Raw genomic sequence first — 27,915 nt, 5'->3', positions numbered from 1 at the left:
CCCCCCTGAATTTATGTCCCCCTCGAAATGCTGTGAAACCACCCCGATTTTGTGCAGTATCTCACTTGGATCAGAACTACATTCCCAAGGGCTTTTTGGGGGATCAGACTTGCAGAACTTAAGCCCTTTGCTTTTCCTTTGACTCCACAGCAGCCTCTGCCCTCCGTACTGTTGAGCCCTGAATCTCGTGTTATTTCCAAGTGTTTCTTCCTATTTGGGAAGGACAGAACATTCCTGCTACATCCCCTTAAAAGCCAAGACATGCTGTTTCTTAGCCCCAGCACTCAAACACCGAGGGACTGAGGGTTTCCAGTCCAATTCCTTCGGCTGGCAATGCTGCTTCCTCTGTGGACCAGGAACAGCCTGCATCCGGAGGCTGTTCTCCCTGTGCCAGCGCTCTCTGCCTGCTGCTGGGATTTGCTGGTCCCAGCATGGAACTGCAGTCACCTGTGGGAGAAGGGGCAGAGGTGGGAGATGATTTTTGGAGGGGCCTCCCCACCCTTTCCGTTTGGAAGAGGCTGGGAACAAGGACGCGGCGATCCAAGCTGTCCGCGCCTCCACGCTCCATCAGCTGCTAAAAACCCTGTGTTTAACGTCAGCAGCAGGGGAAGAGCAGCATTCCCAAGGGCGGCTTGTGCTAGAGGATCTGAAATGGAAAGGGCTCAGGCCACCCCTGCAGATCCAGCTGTCTCCAAACGCTGAAGAGCCAGCCTGACCCTGGCACACCTGGATCCTTCTCCAGCTGAAGGTGAGATGCAGCCACAGCCCCACAGTGGCGCCTGAAGTGATCTCCTGAAGGAATTGTGAGATTGGACAGCCAGGGCCAGCTCCAGATGGAACAGAACTCCCATTTCCCTCAGCAAAGGGACAACCTTTGTCCCAGGAGGAGCCATGGCGGGAGTGCAAAGGACACCCAAACGTGGTTTTACTCCCAATTTAAAGCAAGGTACTCCCTAGGGAAGTGACAAGGTGAGCAGGGCTCGTTACCCCTTCCCACGGGGGCTTTTAAGAACATCACAGTACAAGAAACTCCAGGAAACTCTCCTCCTGGTGGATATCCAGACTGGAAACATCAGCAGCCCTCAGCTGGGTCCACCTGGCCTCGTACGTGCCGCTCAGGAATGGACAGCGCTCAACGTGCAGCCACAGAAGAGGGAAAAGACCAGGATCTAGACACGGAATACACTCAGCAGGTCAAAACTCAGCTCTGAAATGGGCACAAAATCCCTCCAAAGCCACCAGGGTCTCATTTTGATGGTGTTACACACAGACAGTTTATTGCTGCTCACCTTCAAGAGGGGAGTTTTTCAGCTCCACTTCCCAGTGCTAATCGTTAAGAAGGATTTCCACGCCTTGGCACGATCTGGGAGTAGATCTGAGACCCTGCAGTCACCTGGTTTCACTGCTCTCTTCAGTCCTACAGGCTGAGGGCCACGCTGTACCCCAGGATATTCCCTGGAGCCACCCAATGCCAGGAGGAATTCCACGACCAGAATTCCTGAATCCCTAAAGTTCAGAGGGGTGCGGAGGCATAAAAAAGATCCATTAGGCAGGAAAAGGCTGGGCAGCCAGCAATGGATCGTGGGTGGTTTAAAACTCCTGGCAAATAAACACCAGCAAGGCTGAAGCAACAGTTTAAAAAACCATTTCATTATTTTCGAAAGAAAGCACATAGAGATTTCCATTTCCCCACCACAGCAACAAGTCCAGAACTTTGCAGTGCCGAGGCAGTTTTATTTCCACAACTGCCTGGAGCAACAATGATTCCCAGGCACACTCCCTCCAGTCAGGACAAGCAGGGGTAGATTTCGATGGTGTTGATCCGGAGGACAGTCTGGGGGTTTGCAATGACTGAAAAAGGAAAAGGGGAAAACAAAAAGGATCAGGAAACAGCATAAACCTGGTGCCTACCTCATGCCAGGGCTCCTGGAGGGCTGTGCTGGCAGACAGCGGCATTCCATGGGGAATGCCAAGGACAGCAGGTCCCAGAGTGGCACTGGGGCAGCCTGGTCAAGGCTTTACCATCCATCCCATATAAAAACAGCCATAATTCTTCCCTCTCTCAGAGAAGGAAGAGTCACGTGGCAACCCAAAACCTGCGCAGGACCCTATTCAGGCTTGCTGGGAGCTGTGATGACATAGCCAATGTTTAAGGCTTTGGGAAAAGACTGAGATTGCTTTCCTGCCCAGGAAGTTTGGGCAACACCGAGGGAATATTAAATCCCGGTGCTCTGTGGGCACACCTGGGAGTGGGGCTGGCCCCTGAGGGGCTCTGAGGACACGGAGAACGAGCCCCTTCCTCAGGTCCTTGTGCTGGGATACCTCTCCTCCCACATCCAGCAGAGAAGGAAACGTGTCCTTTCCCTCTTACTTTTCTTCCTCTGGACGTTGTGCCTCCTCCAGAAGCGCATGTTGACTTTGGGCCACGACTCCGTCTTCTCAATCACCGTGGCCTCCACACGGACCAGGTCCTTCCTTAAAAAGGAGCGTTAGAAGCATCAGGTGTTAAGTTATTTACACGCTGCTCTCGGGCAGCAGGTTTCTGGGGGAAGAGACAAAGGGAAAAGGCATCCTGCCTGACAGAGCCACATGCTGGGAATTACAGATCCTCCGTGGGAGGAGGGCCACCCGCCCAGGCACAGCCAAAAGCCTCCAGGTGCTGTACCTGGATCGGGAGATGTGACAGGTCACAGCTTCCCTGTCATGTGAGGGATGAGCTCATCCCACCAGAGCAGGCAGCAGAGACAGGGACCTGCAGGAACTTGTAGGATTGAGGCAAGATAAATTCCCCTGGCACCTCCAGATGATCCCACGTGCCCTGTTTCGGTTTCGGCACAGGCTGAGCCCATCCCTGCTCCTGGTCACCAAGAAATCCTTCCTCCTCCCATTCTGCTCCCCACACAAGTCCTTCCTCCTCCTCTCAAGCATCGCAGACAGCCAGAAGAAAATCTCACCTTGCTGGAAACGCTGTAACTTTCCCAATAATTTGCCCAAGAATTAATTGTTTTAATGAAGCATAAGCAATTTTAAGTGCTGCAGCCAGCGTTTCGCAAGGCTTGCCCGAAGCTGCTGCTGTGGGAACACAATTTTTGGGAAAATTACAGAAATGAAGTTTTGCTGGAACAACTGTAATCAACCTTGATATGCTTCAAGGGTCTCAGAAGGTGAGAACCCCCAGGCAGGATCCAGACTGGAGCTTTGGATAGGGGGGTTTTAGTCAGCAGCCACAGGGAAGGAGGAGGAGCTGCTCTTCCATGCACAGCACTGCAGAATTCCATTAAAAGCTCGTTAAGTTTGCCACAGGAAGACATTTAAAGACCATTTTGCTGACAAACGGCTCTGTCTGCACTTGAGGGGGGCAGAGGGGGAAGCCCATCCAGCTGAAATTGTTCCAGCAAGGTCACGGGGAGGCCAAAGGCTTCAGACAGCCACCATCTCTTAAAAACCACCCTGGGGGTGTGATTGAATCAGAGATTGGATCCTGGAGGAAACTGATTTATCTGCACTTAGTGACCAGCCCAGAAGAAAAGAGAAATAAAATAGGATAGATTTTGAGAGACCACTGTGTGACCCCGACATCCCAGCTGCAGGATTTGCTCCAGATCCAGCACCACCGAACCACACACAAACCTGGCAACCCTGAGGGAGAAACCAGAGAGCAAACTGCAGTCCAGCCGTGGTTTACCACTAGTTTGAGACTAAACTTCCTGGATTCAAGGCCCGGATGAGTTCTCTGTGGGACTCAGCTCTAGGAACTGCTGGTGGGAGGCTGAAGCACAACAGAAACCAACTTGCTGGAGAGGAGCTCGTGGGCAGGACAAGTTCTCAGCAAAACAGAGCCCAAGGAAAAAAATAAAAGTCTCTATCAAACGTTTTAGGTATGACTGGAATGTCCATAAAAATAAGAAGGGGGTCACACATTTCCCAGAGCCCGACACAGCTGGGCCTGCTGCCTCCAGCAGCAAAATGTTCCACGGACTGGATTTCTGCAGGAGGTGAGAAAAACTCAGGCTGGAATCTCACGGATCTGAGCTGGGCTGAAAGGTGCTGTCAAGAGGCAGAGAAAGAGATCCAGGCAAGCTACAAGCCCACAGGATCATAAGTCTTGGAGGTCGTAACTCCAGCTGCCAAGCTCGCTCCCCGCAGGACTGAATCCCAGCCCAGCTGTCTGGGACAAGAACAGGTCCAAAGCCTTTGGCAATTCCACTGCAAAAAGGGGCAGGTAGCAGGAGAAACAGTGAGGTTTCCTAGAGGGGAAATTCCCATCAGCTCCATTTTGTCTAGAAATAAGGCAAACTTTCCCTGCACTCATGCCTAACGCGGGCTCCAGCCCTCGTGCCAGCTGGGGCTGGCAGTGACTTGGACAAACAAGGAGCCCAACGGATTCCGGAGCAGGAGCCAGCCAGAAGCTCCCAGAATAGCCTCCACCATGCACATGTGGTGTTTTAGGATTTAAAGAAGTGTCGTCCCGGGAGGTATCAGAGGAACAAACCCTGTCCAGCTGTCCCAAACGGGACACGTTTGGGAGCCGACAGGAAGCGGCTCCGGTGAAGTGTCAGGGCTGCGAGCTCTTACTGGGTGTTTGTTTATACAACAACAGGAACACAGAACCGCCTCTGTTCTCATCCAGCCTCTTCCCTCCTCCCCAAAATGTCTGTGCGTTAGGGGGTTGTGTGCGAGAACTGCAGGGCAGCTCTTTGCTGCTGACACCCTTTTCCCTTCTCCTTTTCCTCATCCCGTATCGGAGAGCTGGGATTTGGGTGCTTTCCCTGCATCTCTCCCTCAGCCTTCACTCTTCCTGGCCAGCCTCTTCCTCCTCCCACTGATTCCCTTCAGCCAAAGGCCCTTGGAGGCCAGGCCAGATGTGCAGCCTGGTCCGCCTCAAGCAGCTGCCAACACTTCCCACAGCCTCAAAGCACCTGCAGGAGCCAACAGCTGGTTTTCTTCCTGTCCTGGAGCTCTGGTCTATCCCCGTGCCAAATCCAGCACAAAGAGCTGCAAAGAACCACCCCAGGATCAGCTGGGGAAGGAAGTTGCTCCAGCCACATCTCAAAACTAAAAGCCCCTTTCTAGTCCTAAAAATGAGATTCCCCTTCCTAAAGCCCTCCCCAAGGGCAATATCCGACAGTAACTCATAGAATCCTGATTATCTGCTGTTCCAGACCCACTTCCAGTGCTGTTAAAAGGACTGGCAGCTCCCAAAATCCTGTCCAACACAGTGACCCGAGGCAGGTACCACCAGTGCCACTCAAGCCATGTTATCACTGCACAAATAACTCCTAAATATCACTGGCAGTAACAACTGGTCCACACCCCTGTTCCTTTTGGGAAGGAAGAGGTGGAGGAACCAGGGGTTCTGTACAAGTCCTACAGCATTGGGATGGAGGCAGTGCCAAGGGATAAACTTCTCCCGAGTTCTGTGACTGCTGGATTACGTGATTAAGAGGAAGGGAAAAATTAGGAACACTGAAATGAGGGTTAAGGCCTGCTGGGGTGAGACGATGGCAAAAGGAAAGGGGTTCAAAACCCAACTCAAGGGACTAAGGAAAAGTCTCATTTCAAGATGACCACCACCAAAATCAGGGCAAGAGGGTAGAGATGTGGAAGAGCAACATGTCCTGCTAGTTTGTGCAAGGAGGAAAGGATCCAGCTGAGGTGAATACCCACGAGCTACCTCAGAACTGAGACCTGCTGCTCTGCCAGCACTGGGGTGGGGGAGACTCACCAGAGGCTGATGAGCTGTTTTATCGGTGATTCTTTCAAAAGCCACGGGGCTGGGATCAAAGTTAGCGCTGATAAATCCCAGGTTCAGGGACTGCAGAGCCCTGAAGCCACAATCAAATACAAAGATGTCATGTAATTCCTTTATGAAGCATCTTACCCCAGCAGCGGCCTTCCAATGAGCGTGAAGTCATCAGCACCAACCAGCAAAACCTGGGGGAAATAAATCAGGCACAAATCACTGCTCATTGCCCTGGCAGAAATGCAAACAAGACCTTTCAAATTCTACAGCCATAAAGGAGTCAAACTGCTTCAAACCAGGCCTTCCCCACATTTCAAACCTGACACTAACTGGAGGGGTAGTGGGGAAAGCTGCTAACGGGCTGGAGACAGAGCCATTACTCTTCCAGAGAGCTCATCCCACTAAAACAGACTGCAGAAGTATCTCCTTCCATGATCAGAACACACTGAGCCTCTCTGTCCTGCCTCACCAGCAACCATAAAAAAATCATGGAAAGCAATCAAAGAACAAGAATAACCTGCCTCGTGTGGGATCTGGACAAATGGCAGCTCCTAAGGCACTGGATTTTTACAGCAATTGCCACAAATCCCAGGGGAGAAACAATTCCCTCATTCTCCTGTGTAAGGCCTCAGGATGGGAAATAAAGAAATTAATTCACTTCACCAGCCCCTGCTGTTTTGGGGCATTTCAGCCACATCTAAAGGAATAGGCAGGACAAGAGAGGACACAGTAAGAAGAGGCTGCATTTCACTGAAATCATCGAGTTTGGAAGAGACCTTCAAGGTCATGGAGTCCAACCATCAAACCCAGCACTACCATAATCTTCCCTAAACCGTGTCCCCCAAGTGCCACACCCAGAGCCACTTCTCCCAGGGCTGCCTCACAAATCCTCTGGCAGCACTTAAAAACCACACAGAAATGGTCATGAGAAGTTCTGGCTTTTGTTTTAGACAGAAAAAAAAACCAAAACAAAACCAAACAAACCAACTCTAAAGGGCTCTGCTGTTCAGGGAAATTTTCTCCTTCACTCCCATCTAGACCTTTGCATTCCGAGCTGGCTAGACCACAGAAATCCCTCCTCTCTGCTGCACGCAGGGATGTGGGGACACAGCTGAGGACATCCCTAAACAGCTGCTTCAAAACTGGGCTTCAAAGCAATGGACAAACACAAAAACGCCGCAGCTCTCCTTAATTACTCGCTTAGCTCTAACGACCAACACGAAGGTGAAGCCAACAGAATCCCACTCCATAACAATTCCCTTCAGTCTGGATCAACGGGCCTCTGCAAGTCCCTGCTGGTTGTCCAAGGCTGAGGATAAAGATATTAATTGGACCTTGGCAGTTCTCCCCTCCGTGCCCCATCCCTCTGCCTCCACCCAGCCCAACATGATAAGGATCTTGCAGAGCCCTGAGGAGTTTACAGTCCCTCTGGGAGACCTGCAAGGAATTAAGAGGTTGGAGTCGATGATCTTAGAGGTCTTTTCCAGCCTAAATGATCCTGTGATCCAGGGTGCTGGAGTCTGAAGGCAAACACAGGCTTTCGCTGCCGGCTCTGGAAACAACAACTGTCATTTTCTTTTTTTGGAAGGAGTTAGGACAACAAAAATCTGTCTCCCCACAGAGTCTGGCAAGACTCACTCCAGCCCTGTTGAACAGAAATCACAATAATCTCTGAAACTGAATCAAAACCAAGGGAATTGGAACAAAGGAAAGGGGCTGCAACGAAGGTGGGAGACCCCCCAGGCGCGCTTTGGGACGCGCTGTTAAAACTGGGGATGGGTTTTGCCTCCAGGACCGTTTGCAGGGAATCTGCTCTGGTTTTATCACCTTTTCCATACGGATTCGGTCTCCACACTCGGCCTCCAGGACATTGTCCATCATGATGAGGTCCTCACTGGTGATTTTCCACTGCTTGCTGGCGAAGTGGACGACGGCGAAGAGCCGCCCGTAGTGCCCCGCGGAGATCAGCCCGTTCACCTTCCGCACCACTTCTGCCGGCAAACAGCAGGGCAGGGATCAGGGCAGCACACCCAGGGAGCTGGGAAGGGCTGGGAAAACTCCCCCAGCCACCGTGCTCTCCCCCCAGCACTCTTATCTCCCGGGAATCTTTAAGCAAGGATCAACAGCAGTGTTGCTTCCCGGACGTGTGAGCCTCCCTTTCTTAAAATTAATGATTTATTTGTATTTTAGGTGCTGGCAAAGCCACACATAAGTAAACATCTTGTATACACTGTGCAGCTTCTCTACACTGCTGATTCTCAGCCCATTCCTCAGGCATCCCAAAATACACTGTACTTGGATATAAAGCATTCCAGAAAAGAGCTCTTGTCCATGCATCCTGTGTTTGGAGGAAATTCCCTCCATTTCCAAGTCATATGCAGACAGCCCAGGACCCTAAGTGGTGCCTAAGGCATGCAGTAACATCGGGAAGAGCTTGGCAAAATACCAGGGAAGAGGCTTCCAGCACATGGGAAAGTCTGGGCCAAGAACTTGTACCTGGCAGAAAGGACAAGAGAGACCTGTCCCTCGCTCTTCCCCAGAAAAACCTCTTCCCACGCGCATGCAGCGTGGTGCCAGGAGCAGGACAGATCCCAGAGACCAGGTCCTGCACATGGACAAACACCATTCCCCATGATCAGCTTCCTGGGCAGTGAATCCAACCCCAGTTTTTATGGGAACACCAAAAGGTGTTGCTCCCTGACACCATCCCCCTGCCAAGCAGCAGCTTCCCACCCTCCCCAGCTGCTCAGAAAAACACATTTTCCTCGTTGTCCTAAAAAGCGGCTGAATCATTTTTGTTTTCTTTCTTGGAATGCAAACAGAACATCCCTTTGGGACAGACAGGAATCCAGCAGCCAGGCAAACCCAGCCCAACCCTTACAGGAACGCTCAGAAAAGGTCCAAGCTTCAAGCCCCAGGATACAAACTTAAAGGTAGAGGTAAGAACACAAATTATTTGCAGGGCAGGAGCTCAGGACAAAGAGCTGTTGATAACTCTTCCAACACCTCCAGTGCCAGGAAACATCAAGTGATTGCTGACTTGGATCTCAGCACCGTGTGGAGAGACCCATCCTAAAATATCCGGGGCTGTTTCCACGGCCAGCAGGAGACAGGAGGCAGAACTGAAATGCTCCCGCTGCTGTTCCCTTTGGATAAGCACAGCCAGGAGATAATGCAATGCTCAGCAGCAGCAGCAGCAGGAGGGAAGGGGATGGGAGCAGGATGGGACCAATCCCTGAGGATGGGAGCCTGCTCCCCACAGGGCTCGCACAGAGCAGTTTGTGGTTCACTGCAGGGTTATTTCACACGCAGGGACTGGCCCCCATCTGTCACCTGAGCTATCCCAGGAGCACGGAGCAGACAAAAAGCAGCATCTGAACAGCCCAGGAGGAGACGTGGAGCAGGAGGCTCTCTCCAAAGCACATCCCTGAGTCAGGGACACACTCCTGCCACCTGATGGGTGAGCTCAGCTCTTCCTGTCAAACCCTGTCACCCAGCCCAGGGCACCGAGCGCCCCAGGGGTGGGGACTCCAACACCTCCCTGGGCAGCCCCTTCCAGGAAGAAATTCCTCCTGATGTCCAACTTGACTCTTCCCTGGCACAGCTCGAGGCCGTTTCCTCTCACCCAGCAGTCCTGACAAGCTGAGGGGACAGGGACACGACCGCCACTGTTCTGTCACGCTGTGTCCCACCTCGGCAGGTCTGTCCTGTGCCCACCATCCAACTGCTCCCGCTGGCTGGATGTTCTGTTTCATGCACCAAAATACACCAGGCTCTCCGTGTGCCCACCATCCAACTGCTCCTGCTGGCTTTGATTTAGCCAGCGAATGGAAAATAACTCGTTTCTCCTGCCCAAAATGCTCCTCTCATGCTTTAATTTTTTTAATACATTGTTTCATGCCGCACATCGCATCAGGTAAGGCTCCTCTGGGAGTGTGACAAGCTGCCGAAAACTAAGGAGAAATCATAACCTGGAAAGCAGGTGGAGCACAATTCCAGCAACACCAAAACACGTGAGAAATGAAAGAAAAAAAACAAAAAAAAGAAGTGAAGAACATAAACATCCAACTAAAGACGTTTATGCTCCATCAGACCTCGAGGCAATGCTGGAAGACCAGATTTGAGGGTTTTACCTGCATGATACTTGGCTTCTTCCACTGGATCTGGAAGTTTCACTTCAGGCCACGGGGGCGAAGTCAGGGAAGTTTTGGCGACAAGTCTGCGAAGGACAAGGTAAAATTCACTGCAGCAAGCAGATACTGCCAAGAGATGGAAAACAGGGAGAGGAAAGAAGGAAAAAGGAGATGGGAGTAGAAGTGGATATTACTCACAAACACCCCACCAAAAGGCATCAGATTGCGGTTAGCAATTAGGCAAGAATCTACAATAGCACAAAACCAATCTTAGATATAAAGAGGAGGGAGATTTGCCTCGGAAAACTCCACGAGAAGAACGTAAAGGTTGTGGTTTCTGAAAATTCAGTGTGTTTTGTAAATACTATCCCGAAGTAAAAAAGCAAATACCATCCCCCCTGAGGAGCGGGAAGTTCAGGTTTTCCTGCACGCAGAAATCCACACTTTGCCTAAGCAGCACAGGATGCAGCAAATGCATAAAATATTCAGGAATAAACACAAGATGTAGTGGAAAAAAAAATCAAAATTGACTCAAAATCCTTTGCAATGATTGATTTACTCTGTAACCCTGAGCCAAACATTCCCAAAGGGAAGGTTAAATCCCAATTTAACAGGAACTGCAAGTATCTGTGAGTACATGAGCACAGGCTCCAAGGCCTCACGGGATGTAGTGAGGACTTTGGGTGCTGCATCACCCAGGCAGAGAGAGATCCAAGGATCTCTGATCCTTGAGGATAAGCAGGAAGAGGGAAGAGCACATCCTGCCACTCTCCCCGGCAGGAATTCTCTGCTCCTGCAGTGTCCCCTCCTGGTCACAGCCAGCAGCAGCTCAGTGTTCCAGGAGATCCCAGCACAGGGAATCCAGTTAAGGCACAACAAGGGGTCCCAAAGTGCTGGGAAAAGCAAAGCCTGAAGGTCCCATTGGAAGAGGAATCACAGGATTCCAGAATGGTTTGCCTTGGAAGGGATGTTAAAGCTCATCCAGTCACAACTCAAGGCAGGGACACCTTCCACCAGACCAGGTAGCTCCAAGCCCTGCTCAACCAGGCCTTGAACATTTCCAGGGATGGGACAAAAGAAAAAAAAAAAAAAAGGAAAAGAAGAAAGGAAGCAACCTTCTGGGAAAGGTGACTGAAGAGTCAACCAGAGTCCAAATCATTGGGAAGCCAAGTCTCCTTCCCAGAGGAAAACCAGCTGCCCTCCCCACCCTGCTGAAGCAGGCCAGCATTCCAGGGGGGAAGAGGCAGAGTGATGTGTGACATTACCCTGGCTGCGGGGACGAGCTCTGGGAACTGCGGTGCCGGACCACAGCCGAAAGCAGGGAGGCTGAGAGGGAGAAAAGAGAGAATTAAACACAGGCAGCAGCTGCTGGGCTTTTGCAGAATTCCAGAGTCATTCAGGCTGGAAAAGTCCTCCCAGACCATCGAGTCCTACCTGTGACCGGTCGCCACATTGTCACCCAGCCCAGAGCACTGAGTGCCACGTCCAGGCATTCCAGGGACACCTCCAGGGATGGGAACTCCAGCACCTCCCTGCGCAGCCCCTTCCCAGCCCGGGAAGGAGGAGATTGATGAAGTCCCTACTCCCTCCCATCCCTTGGATTTTGCTGAAGGGTTTACGTCAAGGTGGAAAGAACCGTGTGAAACCGATTCTCCTTTTTGTTAACATTCCCCGGCTTTCGGGCTGCTCCGAGGCTGAGGGAAAGCCCCGAATCCCCTCTGCCTCCGCCCAGGGAAGAGCTCCAGGGCTCGTCCTGCAGGTGCAGGGCAAGGATACAGAGGGGCCAGGAGGCAGCAGCCGAGACCCCGACCGACTGTCAGCCTCCCTCCCTCCCTCCCAGCAGCAGGGCCAGGGATTGTCCCCCCCTGTCCCTGTCCCTGTCCCTGTTCCCGGCCCCCGCTCACCTCCCGCCCGCCGCGCTCGCGCCGCCGCCATGGCGGTGACCTCGCGCCGGACGCGGAACCGCGGGGGCGGGGCCTCGGGGGCAGGGGGCGGGGCCTGTGCGCCCGGGGGGCGGGGCCTGCGCGGGCCATGGCGGCCGAGGCGGCGGAGCGGCAGCTGGGGCTGCTGCGGGACGAGCGGGAGGCCGAGCTGGCACAGAGCAGGTGCGGCACACACGGGACGGGGACACGGCGCACACGGGACGGGGACACGGCGCACACGGGACGGGGACACGGCGCACACGGGACGGGGACACGGCACCGGCCGCCGCGGGGGGTTACGGGGCGGCGACAGCCGGGGACACGTGCGGCCGTGGGGGACCCGGGAGCGCTGTCACCCGTGGGGAACGCAGGGGGACCCTCAGCTGGAACGCCCTGTCACCTGTGGAAACCCTGAGAGATCCTCCCCTGGGACCCCCTGTCACCGCCAGGAAACCCTCCTGTCAGCCTGTGGGAATGCTGCTGGAATCCCGCCTTCCCCAACCAGCCCGCCCCACCGGGAAACCCTCCCCACAGGGCTCTGATCCATGGGGAATCCTTCTGGACTTGCCGCTGTAGGACCAAGTCACCCTCGTAGATGCCCTTGGTGGGGGTCAGACGCTTAGGCAGCCACGAGGATGGAGGTGCCAGGAGGCAGGATAAGGTCATTCCGCTCTGTCCCCTGGAGCCGTGATCCTCAGCCTCACCCCACGGTGTTCCATGAACCTGTGTGTGGTTCCCAGGGCATGGCAGGAGAGCGTCTCCCTGAAGGAATTGCAGCGGAGAGGCGTCTGCTTGCTCAAGCTCCAGGTCACCAGCCAGAGAACCGGCCTCTACGGGCGTCTCCTCGTGACGTTCCAGCCCAGGAAGTGGGATTCGGACACCGAGCTGCCCTCCAACAGCTTTGGGCCTGGTCAGTGACTCTCCTGTCTTTCCAAGGAAAGATCATACAGTCCTAGAATGGTTTGGGTTGGAAAGGACCTTAAAGCTTATCCAGTCCCACCCTCTGCCATGGGCAGGGACACCTTCCGCCAGCCCAGGTTGCTCCAAGCCCCATCCAGCCTGGCCTGGAACACTTCCAGGGATGAGGCAGCCGCAGCTTCTCTGGATAATGACACATTTCCCTCGCCTCACTCTCTCCCTTCCAACCTTTGCAGGGGACATCGTGGGGCTCTATGAGTCCGCTGGGCAGGGGGACCCGCTGTGCACGGGCGTGGTGACACGTGTCACCCCCAAGGCAGTGACGGTGGCCCTGGAGGAGCCCCGGGATGGGGAGCTGGCCCTGGACCACGAGCGCTCCTTCCGCCTGCTCAAGCTGGCCAACGACGTCACCTACAACAGGCTCAAAAGGTGAGGGCTCACCCGGGCTCACTCTGCCCAGCGGGATGAGCAGTGCCACGTTCAGTCTGGAAACGCTCCTCCCACACCCTTCCCAGTCTGGATTTGTCATTCTGGAGCCTCACAACAGCCTCAGTTTACCCACCTGCTGGCTGCTCCTGCTCTTCCCCTTTCCCTCTCCTGGCTATGTTTTGATCCCTCTGCATGACCCCTGGGTTCTGTGTGGGGCCTTTTCCATCCTGGCAGGAGGAGGGAACAGCTCCTTGCTGGATAAACATCGTGAAAGAAAGCACATTTGGCCGTCCCCAGCAGGGGCAATGGGAAGTGGAAGCCTGAACAGCGCGGGGATGTGTGCGCAAGGGTGGGGAGATGCAGGAATTGTGCGGGATTAGTCTTGTGGGATGGCATTGTTCAGCTTTGGAAGAGTTCAGTCCTTACAGCCTGTCTCTGGCCACTTGGGGGTCTCCAAAGAATTCCTGCTGTGCCTGTAACCTGGATATTCCCTTCTTTGGCAGAGCTTTAATTGCACTCAAGCAGTACCGTGGTGGCCCAGCCTCCGACCTGATCGACGTCCTCTTCTTTGCCTCTGCTCCCAGGGCATTCCCTGAAACAAGTAAGGATCCTTTTTTATCAGGCTTGATGGGCATCCTTGGGAATTGCCCGTGAGGGCACAAATAGCTCTGATCCCTGTTTTTATCCACACTTTGCTCCAGAAAAGACCCCAGTGTTCAATGTGAGTCATCAGTGGTGCTGCAACTGGCAGCATTGTGCTCGTGCTGGTTTATACTGGGCACGCTTTTCTCGTGGGAATAACCTTGACTAAAACTTGGATGTAAGTAGTATCCACTCCGTTGTGCTTCTTTGGAAAAAAACAAAGATGGAATTACACAGAAGCCACGGGGAGAGCAAAGCCTCCGATCAGCAGCTGTGTCAGGTATCAACAACTGCTAATGGATATTATCCCTTGACAGGAGGGAAGGATGCAAAAATCAGGGAACGAGAGCTGAGGGTGGGCTGTGTCCAAGCCATGTACAGAGCTCAGGTCTGCTCTCCCCTCTCATGCCGTCCATCCCTGCCAGGGTTCTGCCCCTTTTCCTCCTCTCCACAGCTCCCTGCACTGTTTGTCTTCCTTGGATTCCTGGATTTGGCTGCCCACCATGGTTTGCCTCTCTCCCATCCCCTCCAGCCAGGCTTGACTTTCAATAGGATGTTCCAGGGACAAAAAATGGGTGTTAATGAGTCCTATCCCCATTCCTCTGAGCTCTGATCCCAGTCTGAGTCAAACCTTTTAGCCCTTTGGCTGCCTGGGGACCTTGGTGCACTCAAGGTTTTAATATTAAATAAAAGAACCAAATTTTAATCAACCAACTTTCCTCAACAGTGCTTTTACCCCCGAGGGAGCTGAAGTGCATCTAGTGAAGGAAAACTCCTTTTCACCACGTCACTCAGCTGAGCCAGGCTGAGCAGAGATGAATTTTCCATCTCCTCAGTGCTGGGAATATTGATGGATAGATTGAGCCACGTTAGACAGACAGAGGAGGTGCAGTATGACCACAGAGGCCTTGCAGTTACCTCCTCCCTTCAGAGCTGCTTTCTCCCCAGCTAGAGAGATGTTGTACCAGCCAGGAATTAAGGGATAATAATTTGGAATAAGCATGCCCTGACCTGAAGGGCTCTGCCAGACAAACCTCACAGCACTCAGGCAGCTTTTCCATGTCTCAACCTCTCCTTCCATGACAAAGCACCCATTGAGCCTGGTTTCTTTGGGGATCTGTCTCATCCCATCCATTACCTGGTTTCGAACAAACCCATCAGCAGCAGGCTGTGTCAATAAACCCTGGACAGCTCGTGAAATTGGCTGTCTAGACACACATCTGTGTCAACACCGTTCGGGGATGCGAGACGAGCTCGCTTCCGTCAGAAACCAGGGAGCCACGGGTGGGAGAGAGAGAGGGCAAAATCCACTCCAGCGGGTGAAATGTGCAGAAGCCTGAATCTGATTTTTTTTTTTTAAGTGTGGAGGACAAGGTGAGAATCCTAATTTTTCAATCAGGGAATCTTGTAGGTGGGTTCTGACACCGCTGTGCATCTCGGTAATTAATTACCAGACAGCAGCAGCCCAGCGCAGCACATCAAAGCCCAAGTCCTTTCAAAACACTTCAATTTGCAACAATAAATACCCTTGGCGTAACACAAAAACGTGGGACAGGCTGTGGGAAGGATGACCTAAGGAATAGTCAAAAGGAGAGGAAGGGATCTCCAGTGGGTAGCTGGGCTCTGCAGCAAAGGTTGGGACTGGCACAATGCACTTCCACACCTCACCTTGCTGCCTCCGGGAAGGTTCCAAGTGGGAGAACGTTTTCTCCAAAAAGGGCAGAGTCTGAACTGAGCAGGAATTTTGCCCGTATCAGACTCCCTGGGAAGCAGAATCCGGGTGCTCACTCATGAAAAATGCCCTCCTTGTGTCCCTTTCACTCTGACCTGCACCCGTGGCCCTGCTGGAGCTTCCACAGCTGGAGTCTCTTCCAAACAATCCTCTCCTGCTCCCAGCATCCATGTGGAATCCCTGCACCCCTACATTTTGGGAGTGTGGAGGAGTGGAGAGGCTTTGCTTGCCAGCAGAGGCCAGCATTGCTCTGCTTGCTGTGCTCCTCCTGGCCGTCCAAGAGGGACGTGTCCCTTTTCCCTTTGGAAAGCTGGCTCTGCTTTACCTGTGCAGGTCAGTGATAGCTGCCAGCTCTCTCCTGTGCTCCTGGGCTGGAGAAAGTCAGGAATGCTCATTTTTGTTCCTGGCTCCAGAAGGCCTGGCTTGCGTCCAGCTCTGCCCATGGCTGTCAAAACATTTGAAAAGGGAAAGAAGCAATTAAAAATCCTGGTTAAAAGGCAGGAATGTCCTCAGAAAAAGCCAACCTGGCAGCAGAGCACTGGGGAAGCACCAGGGATTTCCAGCAAGACTTTCTTGGCTTTTTGGCACAAGTCACTTGAAAAAAAAGAAAAAAACAGATGCTCCTCATCCCTCTGCCCTGTGACACCTCTTGTTGTCACAGGGGCCATAGAGAGGCCTCTGAGATTATTGGGGAAGTCTAAGCAGTCCAGACAGCTCAGCTGCCAGATATTTCCTCTGGAGAGCAGGGAAAATTCTGATCCAGGCTGAAGTACCCACCTGGATTTTGTCCAGCACCATTGGCTGCAGTGAGGTTGTACCAGGGAGGAGCTGCAGGTGGGTCTGGATTGCTCTTGGTCACAAATGTACCTTGGAAAGGGCTTCCAGCTCTGGAAAACCTGAGCTCTTCCTCTCAGGAAGGGCTGTTCCCATCCATTTTTGATGCAAAGACCCCTTTCCTGGGCTTGGATATCAATCCCCCCTGCCCCAGCCCACTGCCTCACCAGAGCTGCTGGAACTGTGCAGAAAAGCATCTCAGTTCCTGGGAATGTTGGGGCACCAACCTGGCCGAGGTGATTCGGTTTCTAACACTAATAAATGGAGTTGTGCATCAGGGCACAATTACCCGGCCACCAGCAAGACACATTCCAGGGATTTCTTCGGGTGAGGATACCTGGAGCCCAGCTGGTGCAGGGAGAAGAGTTTGGAGGAGCCACAGCATCCCATAAGAGGCTCTTCCCTCCTCCCCACCACCGTGGCCAGCCCAGGAGAGGCACATTCCCATCCTTCCCACACAGCAGCTCCTGGCAGCATGTGGTTAGGAGGGATGAGGGTGGGCACAGGCCTGGAGAAATTCCTGAGCTCATCCTTGGGCGAGGAAGCATCAATGACTCCCACATCCCGGCTGTTCCTCACTGTGGGAAAAGCCTCTCAGGTTGGAAGCTATTCTTGTTTTTCCCTCCCCACCCCCCCAGCTTTTTCCATGCTTCCCGGTCTTGTGTTTAGTCATTAACACACTCACCCGAAATTTACATGTAAACCAAGAGGAGGAGTGACAGCGCAGAGCACCTTGTTTCTCTCCTCACGTCGCCTTCTCAACCAGTATCTTTTCTTGGAGCTCATTTAGCGGTGCTGCTTCAAAAAGCCGCGGGCCACACGCAGGTCCGCCTGCTTGAAACCAGAAGAAACGGTCCGTGTTTTTAATCCAGCCCTTAATGCAAAGAGAGGGACGAACCACATGATGCCCGGCAGGGAAGGATGCCCAGAGACTGTGTCTTATGTAAGCTTTTGTGGGAACTGTTATTTTCAGGAAACCTCGGTGTAATGAGTCATCATCCCTGCTGCAATTAACTCCCATAATGAACAAGGAGATTAGCATTAGGATTAGGGGGGGGATGAGAATAAATTTGGGCCTAAATGAGATAAATCTGTGAGGTTAAAAAGCAGCTTTTTGAGAATTCAGTCTCTGCAGTGAAACCAATTCTCTTCTAATGCGATTTGCGTATTCTTTTCTCTCTTTTTTTTTTTCCCCTCCCTTATTAAAGCAGAAACTAATTTTAGTTTTATCATTTCAATTGCTCTTTGTACCTTTTCCTGCCTTCGTTCCCAGTCTTGGCTGGCCACCACAGGGCTGCTCCGTTCTGCTCACAGACTCTGTAGGCTTTTCTGCTTTTTCATCGGTGCTGCACTGAGTTTGTTCACTGACAGGGGTTTGTTTGCCAGATCTGCCACTTCCTCCCCAATTTTCGTTGAAGGTGTCGCTAAAGATCCTGATTCTCCTGCAAAACAAACCCAGAGCTCCCTCCAGAGCCAGGAAAACCTACCCGGTTGATGCTGGAGGAGCTAAATTCCTCTTAAGTTCTGGGAATTCCGCCGCTCACTGGCTGAAGGCCGAATGTCAGGGCTGGGGAGGGGTTGGGGAAGCATGGATGCAGGATGGGGAGGGAGCCTGTTTGTTCTGGAAGCATAAAAAGCTTATTTTTACCTTCTGGGGTCTTCCAGCCCCCTCGGTGCTTTCCTCCCGAGGTTCTCCTCATTATCAAATGGATTTGGGCCGGCTGCACAGAGCTCCACGTACGTCTGGCTTTATGCTTCTCAGCCCCTTCCCAGTTGGGGCTGATGTCCCAGTGACTTTCCTGCTGTCTCCCCAGAGCCTCTGGAGTTCTTCAATGCCTCCCTGGATGAGTCTCAGAGGGAAGCTGTGTCCTTCTCCCTGGCCCAGAGGGAGCTCGCCATCATCCACGGGCCTCCCGGCACAGGGAAAACCACGACCCTGGTGGAGATCATCCTGCAGGCTGTGCAGCAGGGCCTGAAGGTGAGGCTTGGTGCCAGGGCTGTGGTGACAGGGACCACCTCAGGTGGCCACCAGTGACCACCTCGCCTTGCGTGGAGATCTCAGAGCAGCCTTCCAGTCACGGGAGGGGCCTACAGGGAAGCTTTGCAGGGATTCTTCATCAGGAGCCGGGGTGATGCCACAAGGGGAAATGGCTTCAGATGGGAAGAGGGGAAATTTGGGTTGGATACTGGGGAGAAATCCTTCCCTCTGAGGGTGGTGAGGCGCTGGCACAGGTTTGCCCAGGGAAGCTGCGGCTGCCCCAGCCCTGGAAGTGTCCAAGGCCAGGTTGGATGGGGCTTGGAGCAACCTGGGATAGTGGAAGGTGTCCCTGCCCATGGCAGGGAGGCTGGATGGGCTTTAAAGTCCCACCCAGACCATTCCGGGTTTCTGTGATTATTTTGCACACTCCTGGGCTTTGTGGCACCTGGAGCAGCTCCCGTTGGACCTGTGCTGATCCAGAGCCTGGCTTGGAGGGACCAGGCGCTTCCCCAGCAGCTCCAAGGAGAGGAGGTGAGCACTGGGGAGGCGAACACCAAACTTCACAGAAGCGCTGCGAAGCAAGGAGGGAATTACCTGCGGTCATGCCAGTGGTTTATTCCCGACAAACACGCTGGTCTCCTTCTCTCTGCGCCTTCCTGCTTGCACACCTCTGCTGCAGCCTTCGGGTGCCCTCAGAGGTGCCCAGGCCGTGTGTGTGCCCCGGCAGGTGCTGTGCTGTGCCCCGTCCAACGTGGCCGTGGATAACCTGGTGGAGCGGCTGGCGGGCGGCAGGACGCGGCTGCTGCGGCTGGGACACCCGGCCCGCCTGCTCCAACCCATCCAGCAGCACTCCCTGGACGCCGTGCTGGCCCGAGGGGACAACGCCCACATCGTGGCTGACATCAGGAGGGACATGGACCAGGCCTGGGTGCGTGGCAGGGTGCGGGACGTGCGCGGCCATTCCCGGTCGAAGGTCAGATATTAGGGAGAAGTTCTTCCCTGTGAAGGTGGGAAGGCCCTGGTGTGGATATCCCAGAGAAGCTGTGGCTGGCCCAGCCCTGGAAGTGTCCAAGGCCAGGTTGGATGGTGCTTGGAGCAACCTGGGCTAGTGGAAGGTGTCTTTGCCCATGCCAGGGGGTGGAGTGAGATGATCCATAAGGTCCCTTCTGACCCAAACCATTTGGGGATTCTCTGATCTTCATGTGCTGGAGGACAGAACTCGTCCTGCCTGAATCCCTCATGGAAGTGGGAAAATTCCAGTCCCTGCTGCCCCTCACATCACCTGTCTGGCCTGATCTGTGCCCTCCTGTTTACCAGAGAAACATTCCCATCATTAATTCACTTCCTAACAAGCTGTCTGCCTGTCCTGATACTCCCTCCTACTCTCAGCCACCTCAAGTAGAAAGCAGAGCACATTCAAAAACGCATCCTTAATTTCTTTTTTCTCACCCTAATTTTCATAACATTCTCTCGCTACGTAGCTCTGGTACTTGGGGTGAGGATTTGATGCTAATGAGGTTCTTTTCCTTCCCTTTTCTGGTGGCAGCACTGTCCAAAAGCCTTTTTTTTTAACTTCTTAATTTATTTTCCATCTTTCTCACTGGTGATTAATTTTCCCTTTCATCTCCTTGGGATGAGTGTGTCACAGAAGCTGCCCTTGGCTGCAGAGACCTCATCTCCAAGGTCCTGACCCATCTTTTCTTCCTCCTGCCTCTGTTTCTCCACTGCCACATTCCCTACTGTTCCCTGGAACAATTTCTCCCTTTGCAGCTCCACATTTTGATTCTTCTCTCTGCTTCCCTTCACCCCAGCCCACAGAAGGAGCAGTAACAGAAATGAAAACCTGTGTCCTCTTGAGGTATTTCCTACCCTCCTTCCCTCACCTGGCTTCAAGATTCCCAGGACCTCAGCTTCTGGATACCCCTTGCCCCAACAAGGTTTCAGCCCCACAGTACCTGAGAAAGAAATGCAACACAGGTCCAGGGCCAGTCCAGCTCCAGGGATGCTGAGCAGGATCAGGAACACAGTGCAGGAGGATGAGGCAGGGAATCCAGGAAAGAAACCAGGCTCACTCCATGAGCTGCCCTTAAACAGACTCCCAGACCAATGAGTGGATGTGAGAGCCCATATGAGGCAGGTGGGGATGATCAGAGCTGATATCCCTAATTCCCAGCTAGGAATAGGTGACATCCAGACTGACCACATCCTCAGGGCCTGTGATCCCACCCCTGGAGTTCCTGAGCCCATTTCAGCCACAGCTGACAGACACGTGGAGGTGTCACAGTTTTAAATAGTTATGAGTTCAGCCAAAACAGGGGGCTGAGCTGGTCCGTGTTAGACCCTGGAAAATTCATCCATCCATCCATCCATGGCATGACTCTAGGAACCAGCAGGTGTTACTGTTTTGGCTGCATGAGAGAGCTTCCTGTCTGCAGCCTTTTTCATCCTTCCCAAGTCATCAGCCTTACCTCCAGGGAAATAATCCCGATTTCCATCTGGGATTGCTCAGTGAGCCATAGCTGAGCTGTGGTCCCGTGGCTGCTGCTCTGGCAGTGCTGGTGGGTTGGGCTGGTAGATACATTTAATACCTGCTAAGAAAAGCCCTGGGCCTGTCCGGATGCTGCTCTGGATCCTTTCCAGCAGCTCAGAGAGGCCAGTTTGAGGTGGCAGAGCTGCTGCTGGGGCTCGGGGAGCCCTCCTGCTTCCAGAAAGGCTCTGCTTCCTCAGAACGAGACAGGAAATCCCAGTCCCTCCCCCAGCAGAGGCACAAGACCCCTCTTCCCAAACATTCCTCCCTGCTCCATGCCCAAATGCTTTGGCTGGTCATAGACACGGCCAGAACTGAGTAGCAGCAGTTGGCTCTATCCAAGAGTTTTTCTCTTTTCTAGGCAAAAACCAAAAAGGCCCAAGACAAGGGAGAGCGAAGCCATTTTCTGGGAGAGATTAAGACCCTGAGGAAGGAGCTGAAGGAGCGAGAAGAGGCTGCCATGGCTGCAGCCCTCAGCCAGGCCAACGTTGTCCTTGCCACCAACACAGGTGGGAGATCCTCCTGCTCGGTGTTTTCCCTCCCTTTGCCAGGTAAACCACGTGCTCTGCAAGGCAGCATCCTGCTGGGATAGCTGGGACACTCGCTCCGAGCTCCTGGGAGCTCAGCAAAGTCTCCCAAAGCCCTCCCCAGTGGGATTCTCCCAGCTTCCACCGTGGCACAAGGTGTTGTTGAGCACAGAAGATGGATCTGGAAGGGCCCCTGTTAGCTCTTGAGTAGGAGCTGGGAGTGCAGTGAGTAAACAAGTGCTGCTGGAGGTGTCTGCTCCCGATTGCATAGATCACATGGCATTGCTTCCCTGCCTGGACCCTCTCCAGGACTGATGCAATCCAGCACGTGTTTCCAGAGCCTGCTCCCAGGCTGCACGTGGCTGGTCCTGCACTCACCCAAATGGTGTGACACGGGATTTTAGGGAGCAGTGCCAGGTGTCCATCAGGCATCTGCAGCAGCAGGTGGGAAGGTTTGGCACGTGTGGAAGGGCTTTGTTGGCTCTGGTTTTTTCATACTCCAGGGCCCACTTAGAGTCTTCAGATCTTGGTTGCTCAAGGGTCATTTGTTGAAAGGAGACATCAATAATTTCAGGTCATAAAAAAGCAAGTTACTGGAATGAAGGTTAGCAGAAAGATAAATCCTTCTGTGTCGTAGTCCCTGGGAGCTGGCCTCTCACTTCTTTTTACTTGCCTGAAAGAAAGGGGGAGATTTCCTTCTCCCAGTAAAACTGGTATTTTTGTTGATCAGCTGTGATTCTCCCTGGAACTGGAGCTTCCCAGCCAGCTGGGTGTCTGTGCAAGTGGCAAAAGTCGAGTTATAACTTTGCGACTCACCAGAGTGGATTCATACAGGCTGGAAAACAGTTTTGGAAGGAAAAACAGCGTCTTTGGTGGCAAACTGGAATGTCTGAAGTGATGCAGAGCCGTAGAGGCAGCAGGATTTGCAGTGACAAAGCCAAATCCCCGCTCTCAGAGCTGCAATAGCACAGGAGCTTTGGATAAAAAGAACATTTCTGTGAATAAAAATCCTCTGGGCTGGGAGACTGGCTTCTTCACCCTGCCTTCTTCCTTTTCCATCCTTCTTCTTGGTTGAGCTGCAGGGAGATTCGGACACCCCTGGAATTCAGATTTCTGATCAATGTATGGATCAGTATCCGTAGGTCTGGGTTAGAGCAGGGTGTCTGTAAGGAGACAAATGTTACGAATGGACTTCTGATATTAAAAATCAGCCCTTGCTGTGGCTGTCTGGTTCCAGTCTCCTTTCCCTCTTCCAAGTGCCACGAGGAGGAGCAGAGGCATAGGGGTGTCAGCCCATTTCCCCCTCTCAGGGTGTCCCTCAGTTACCAGACAGGCTCCCCAGTCAATCCCTCAGCTGGGGATGAGGAGTTTTGTTGGCACTGCGGGGCAGAAGGAAGGTGGGTGTTCCTTGCTCTGTTCCAGATGAAGCACTGGAGCTTACTGTTCTCTTTGGCATCTGGGCTTCACTGCTGTTCCCAAAGATACTTGGAAGCTTCTGGGCCCAGATGCTGGGGAAAAAAAAAAAAAAAAGGACAAAAAGGAACTGGCAAAAACAATCCTGACTTACACATATCAGTGGATACGTGTTCGGCAGGGCTGAATTCCTAAATCTCTGCAAAGAAACGTTATTTCACTTGCCTCAACCACTGTTACAGCTTGTGAGGTTTGTTTCCAGAGCAGGTTTCCTGCTCTTCCTTGCTTCCCTGCTCACTTGGGAACCTTCTCCTTCCACCAGGTGCTTCCTCGGACGGCCCCCTGAAGCTGCTGCCTGAAAGTCACTTTGACCTGGTGGTGATCGATGAGTGTGCCCAGGCTCTGGAAGCCAGCTGCTGGATCCCTCTGCTGAAGGCTCCCAAGTGCATCCTGGCTGGGGATCACAAGCAGCTGCCCCCCACCATCATCTCCCACAGGTAAAAAAATCCTGGATCCTCCTGTTCCTTGTGCAGCTTCGGAATCCTCGTGATTGGAGACATTTCACGGTGGAGATTTGTGCTGCCTGCAGGCTCTGTGCAATGCATTTGGGCTCATCCTCAGGCCAATCCAAGTCTTTCCTTTAATTCTGCTTCCGTGGTTCCCACATTTATTTATTTAATGTATTAACACGTGGATTGGCCCAGTGAGATGCTGCATTATCACACACCTCAGGGATTATAAAACCTCCCAGTCCCCACAACGTGGATAATAAGAACAGTTAGTTTGTGGAAAAGATCTGTGGATAGTGCAAATTGCCTGCGCTTCCAGGGGGACGCTGCAAAGAGTACTGAGGAATCTCAGTAATTTAAAACATGAATGTGCTCATGTTTATCTGGTTTAGGCAGCTCCAGATCTGGAATTACTGAACCACAGAAGCAGAGAAATAAGGCTGACTTCATAAACATCCTCTCCTGCTTCCAGAAAATAATGAACTAGACGCATATCTGCCATCTCACTTGGATTTTGAACACAGGAAATGAAAAATCCAAGGCAGGCAGCAGCTCCCAGCACATGGCTGAGAGATAGCGAGAACAGCATTCAGGGGCTGCAGCATCCTCTCGTTTCACCTCTCTCAGATGCCCAAAAGCTTGCTGTTCTGCAGATCTTGGCGGGTGATAAACACATGCTCAACTGCCTGGAGGTGTCCAGGCTGGTGAGCTCCAAAAGCCTTTCCAGAGCCTTCCACTCTGGGTGTCCTGCTCTTTATTCCCTGTGAATTTGCAGGCCGGCTCTCCATGCCTGGATTTTCCAAGCAAGGCACTTTTTGGAGCAGTGTCTTGTTGGTAGCAAGAAGAAATTTTTCCGTTTGGTCCTTCTGATTTCAAGGTTATCGTTATTTTCTGTAAGTGTTGCATAAAGTTCCTCTTCTCCTCCAGAAAAACTGCGTGATAGCTCCATAGCTCCGTAGTGCCCATCCAGCTGGAACCACCTCAGCAGCCTCAGCCTGTGGTTTTTTTTTTCCCCAGACTGTCAGATTAAGGGCAAAACACAGTAAAAATCCCAGCTCTGTTACTCTGGAACGGGGCTGACGCTCAGCTGGTGTCACTTTTGGCTCCCTCTTTCAAGACAAAAGCAGCTTTTCTTCACTCCAGAAACATCATAGCAGCTGCTTTTTCTGCTCTGTCACGGTGGCTGCTGCCAGGAGCCTTGGCTGGAGCTGGCAGCAAAAAGCTCCTCACGTCCTGCAGAGCTCCTGGATCTCCTCCTGCTCCTGCTCGAGGAGTTGTGCTTTTCTCTCCGTCAGCTTTTGATTTGGTGGCCTGGGCAGTGCTGGGGGAACGTCAGACTCCGCGATCTTACGGATCTTTTCCGGCCTGAGCAACTGTGATGCAAATAAATGGGATGCTGGAGAGCCCCGTTTTGGGTTTTCCACGTTCCCTGCAGGCCCAGGAGGCAGGGCAGAGGCAGATCCCTTCCACCTCCTCCCGTGGGTATTTCCAGAGCTCCCACAAAGGCCCCGAACCACCTGCCACCTCCTCTGTGGTTCAGGGGAAGCAAGGAGCTATTTCCAGGGATGATTCATGCGGAGGACTCCAACCCTTCCACCCACCTTCCCCTTCTTCATTGATGACAGCGAGCCTGGAGTGGGTGGGCTCCTATTTTTGGGACCACGGGGAAGGGTCTGAAGTTATCCGGGATGAATCCAGGCTGGCAGGAGGCTCGGCTGTTACTACAGCAGAGGAAGTCAGCCCTGCTGAGGCAGGAAGCCCCTGTCCAGCAGGAATGCTGTGGGACTCTATCCACCTTCCTGTTACCTGCTTTCTCCTCCGTGGAATCAGCATTTCCCTGTTCCTGTCAGCAGTGACTCTGTGACACCCAGGGAATGTTTGACCGAGGGTCTGAAGGCTGCTCCTCTTCCCTGCTTCCTGAGACAGCTGGAGCTGTCCTAGGATGCAGAGGGCATCCCCACACACACCTTCCAGTCCATTCTGGAAAATTCCAGCCCCCTCTGATTCCCCCTTGGCAGTTCCAGCTGAGGCTCACTGGCAGCAGCTTCCATTTGGACGTCCTCCTCCTCCATTTTGTCCTTGTCCCTGTGGGCATCTCCATGCCGGGGCACTTCCTACAGTCTGACAGGAACATTTGTTTGCCCTGTTGGAGCCCTCATTCCATCCTTTTCCCAGAGAATTTGTCTCCACATCAGGGCTCTGATGTATTAATTTTGGTTTTACTCCCCTCAGACACCGGCAGTTGCTTATCAAACCTCTTGCTCTCAACCCATTTCCTGGACAAACACAGGGATATTTTGCCGTCTTGTTTGTCAGTGGTCAGTCTGGATGTCTGCACCGTCCCAAATCCGTGTGCTGCTTCCCATGGCAGGGCTGAGTGGACTTCCTTTCACTTTGGCACTGAAGTGCCAGACCTTGGGTTTCTCTGGTAGCCTCCAGAATATCCTGGTGCACATCCATGAATTCAATCCATTAATGTGGAGTTCCTGAGGCGGGAGAACCCAGTGACCTCCTTCTCTGGGCTTTTCCGGCCAAATCCAGGGTGTACTGCAGGGATCAGTCTCAGGGATGTGTTCCAGCATCTCCTGTCTCAGGGATGAATAAGTAAAAAAAATAGGCCACAACTGAGGACACAGCACCAACCTTCCATGGAAAACAATTCCTGTTTTTCTCCTGGTACTGATTATTCTGGACACGTACAGGGCAGGCTGGCCAAGCCCAGCATTTCCTGCAGGCAAAACAAGGTGAAACCACGTTAGCAACAAATCCTGCTTGCTGTGGGCTGGGTTTGGGAATTCTGCCTTTCCCAGCTGTACTTTAGGTCCTTTAAAGTAGATATCCCCAAGCATCCCATGCGTGATTCTGTCTGTCCAACCTCTAATCCAAATTTTATTTCTCTGAAGCAATCATTAGGTAACAAGCATCTGCTCGGGGCACTCAGGATTTCGTTGGCAGAGAAATCAACCGCCACAGGAATTAATCGAGTGGTAAAATAACAGAGAATTATTAACAGGTGAAACATTCCCGAGCAGATTAATTCCTCATTATTAATTCAGCATATAACCTCCTGCGGATCCCTGCGGTGGGAATGGTGCTGGAAGGGTAGGGAAGAGCATCATTCCCGAGGCTTGCTGTGAGGTTTAATGGCTGTTTCAGGCATGTGCTTGCACCTGAGTGCCAGCAGCTCTCCCTGCTAATTTTCTTTCCTGTCCAGGAGATCCAGGCTCCGTGGGCAGAGCGGGGCTGGGAGAATCAAGTTCATTCCTGATAACTGGAATGCATCCCCCAACCCCACATCTTGCTACGTCCCCTCATCCCATCTACCCCAGCCCACCTCTGGCAAGCTGCTGCCTCCCACATCCTGCAGCCCTGCCCATCCAGAGGTTATTCCCCTTTTTTTTCTTTTTTTGCCTGTGTGCTGCATCCTCTGATCCAGCGAGGAGGAGAGCTAATGAGGCCTGGCTTCTTGGAAAGATTTGTCCTTAATTGTCCCTTTCTGCAGGTTTAATGACTTGGCAGTCTCTCGTCACATTTCCCAAGTGCCTGTGGTGAGCGTGGCAGGGCTGGCTGGTGCCGCAACAATCCGCTCGCTGTGGGGCCGCGTAGCGCTGGAATTCCGCCGGCAGGGCTGGGATGCCGTGCTGTGCCGCGGAGCTTGATGGAAAGCGTTTTCCTGAGCTGTTCCCTGTCATCATTCCCTCATCCTCATGTGGCTTCATTGCGCCTGGCAGCCGCCAGCACCCCTCAGTGTCGGCCTCAGTATGAGGAATCTTCGTGCGCTCACAAAATCCGAGCGCAACGACTTCCATCCTTCTTCCTCAGACGGTGCCTCCCAACAAACCCCCCGTGAGGCCGGGAGGAAGCGAACAGGCTCCTGGAAGGCTGGATTCAGTCAGAATTCATTTGTGCCCCGTGTATGAACAAGGGGCGCTGCTGGATGTGATGGGGATTTAATGGGTGGAAAAGCAACGCGTGCGCTGCATCCGTGCGTTAGTCCGGCGTGAGTGGCCAGGGAAGGATGGAAATGCTGGAGCAGCAGGGTCTGCGTCCAAGCTTCTCTGATCTCATGGCACCAGTCTGTCCCTGAGGGTCCGACAGGCAGCACTGTTGGCACCCAGGTGGAACAGGGGTGACAGTGCCACCCCAGGGGTGCTGAGCAGGGCTGGAGTGCAGTTGCTCGCAGAGCGTTAGCACGGACGCGCTCGGACACCGCGTGTGTCCCGTGTCAGGAAGGGCTGGCTGAGTCCCACCCCGCCCTGGGCCGTCCCTGTCGCCGGGGGATGGACAGTCCCACTCTGAGGTGGCTCTCCGTGCAGGGCGGCGGCCGAGGGGCTGTCCCTGAGCCTGATGGAGCGGCTGGCGGGGCGCTACGGGGAGCGGGCGGTGCGGATGCTGACGGTGCAGTACCGCATGCACCGGGACATCATGGAATGGGCGTCCTCGGAGCTCTACGGCGGCCGGCTCAGCGCACACCCCTCCGTGGCACAGCACCTGCTCAGGTGGGTCACTTGCTCTCCGCTGGTACAGGAGCTGAAATGGATTTTTCATCCCGGATTGTCCCTTCCCCGCAGAGTTTTCCGTTCTTGCTGTGGCTGGGGCAGCGTTTTT

The 27,915-nt window shown here is 53.2% G+C and overlaps 2 protein-coding genes and 1 long non-coding RNA gene across 4 annotated transcripts in view; 1 reads left to right on the top strand and 2 right to left on the bottom strand.

Annotated features, from left to right (window-relative positions):
• Nucleotides 1–1,629: 1,629 nt before the first annotated feature.
• Nucleotides 1,630–11,874, bottom strand: MRPL21 (mitochondrial ribosomal protein L21). Its single transcript, XM_066187169.1, has 7 exons — nucleotides 11,781–11,874; nucleotides 11,142–11,202; nucleotides 9,877–9,962; nucleotides 7,571–7,734; nucleotides 5,882–5,934; nucleotides 2,372–2,475; nucleotides 1,630–1,851 (listed from the first exon to the last, which is right to left on the bottom strand). The coding sequence occupies exons 1-7, from the start codon at nucleotides 11,809–11,811 to the stop codon at nucleotides 1,787–1,789; spliced, it is 564 nt and encodes a 187-aa protein (XP_066043266.1). The 5' UTR covers nucleotides 11,812–11,874; the 3' UTR covers nucleotides 1,630–1,786.
• A 1-nt stretch (nucleotide 11,875) lies between these two features.
• The window catches only part of IGHMBP2 (immunoglobulin mu DNA binding protein 2), a 23,132-nt gene continuing 7,092 nt past the window's right edge, over nucleotides 11,876–27,915 (top strand). The window contains exons 1-9 of the mRNA XM_066187165.1: nucleotides 11,876–11,981; nucleotides 12,539–12,708; nucleotides 12,953–13,145; nucleotides 13,649–13,746; nucleotides 18,168–18,331; nucleotides 19,059–19,259; nucleotides 21,220–21,367; nucleotides 23,121–23,295; nucleotides 27,624–27,806. Of these exons, the coding sequence (XP_066043262.1) occupies nucleotides 11,908–11,981; nucleotides 12,539–12,708; nucleotides 12,953–13,145; nucleotides 13,649–13,746; nucleotides 18,168–18,331; nucleotides 19,059–19,259; nucleotides 21,220–21,367; nucleotides 23,121–23,295; nucleotides 27,624–27,806 (1,406 nt within the window). The 5' untranslated portion in view covers nucleotides 11,876–11,907. The remainder of the gene's footprint in view (nucleotides 11,982–12,538; nucleotides 12,709–12,952; nucleotides 13,146–13,648; nucleotides 13,747–18,167; nucleotides 18,332–19,058; nucleotides 19,260–21,219; nucleotides 21,368–23,120; nucleotides 23,296–27,623; nucleotides 27,807–27,915) is intronic.
• On the bottom strand, nucleotides 12,016–17,239 carry LOC136292004 (uncharacterized). 2 transcript variants are annotated; one of them, XR_010721816.1, is made up of 4 exons: nucleotides 17,039–17,239; nucleotides 15,845–15,964; nucleotides 13,279–13,737; nucleotides 12,016–12,560 (listed from the first exon to the last, which is right to left on the bottom strand). It is a non-coding gene; the product is annotated as an uncharacterized lncRNA (long non-coding RNA). The 2 variants fall into 2 exon arrangements; XR_010721815.1 differs by lacking the exon at nucleotides 12,016–12,560 and adding an exon at nucleotides 12,639–12,721.

This window comes from Chamaea fasciata, unplaced genomic scaffold (genome assembly GCF_029207755.1).
Source record: "Chamaea fasciata isolate MVZ Bird 193981 ecotype frontalis unplaced genomic scaffold, bChaFas1.0.hap1 SCAF_7, whole genome shotgun sequence".
NCBI lineage: Eukaryota > Metazoa > Chordata > Aves > Passeriformes > Sylviidae > Chamaea > Chamaea fasciata.
Note: the sequence above shows the minus strand (reverse complement) of the source record. Positions and strands in the feature narration are given on the sequence as shown.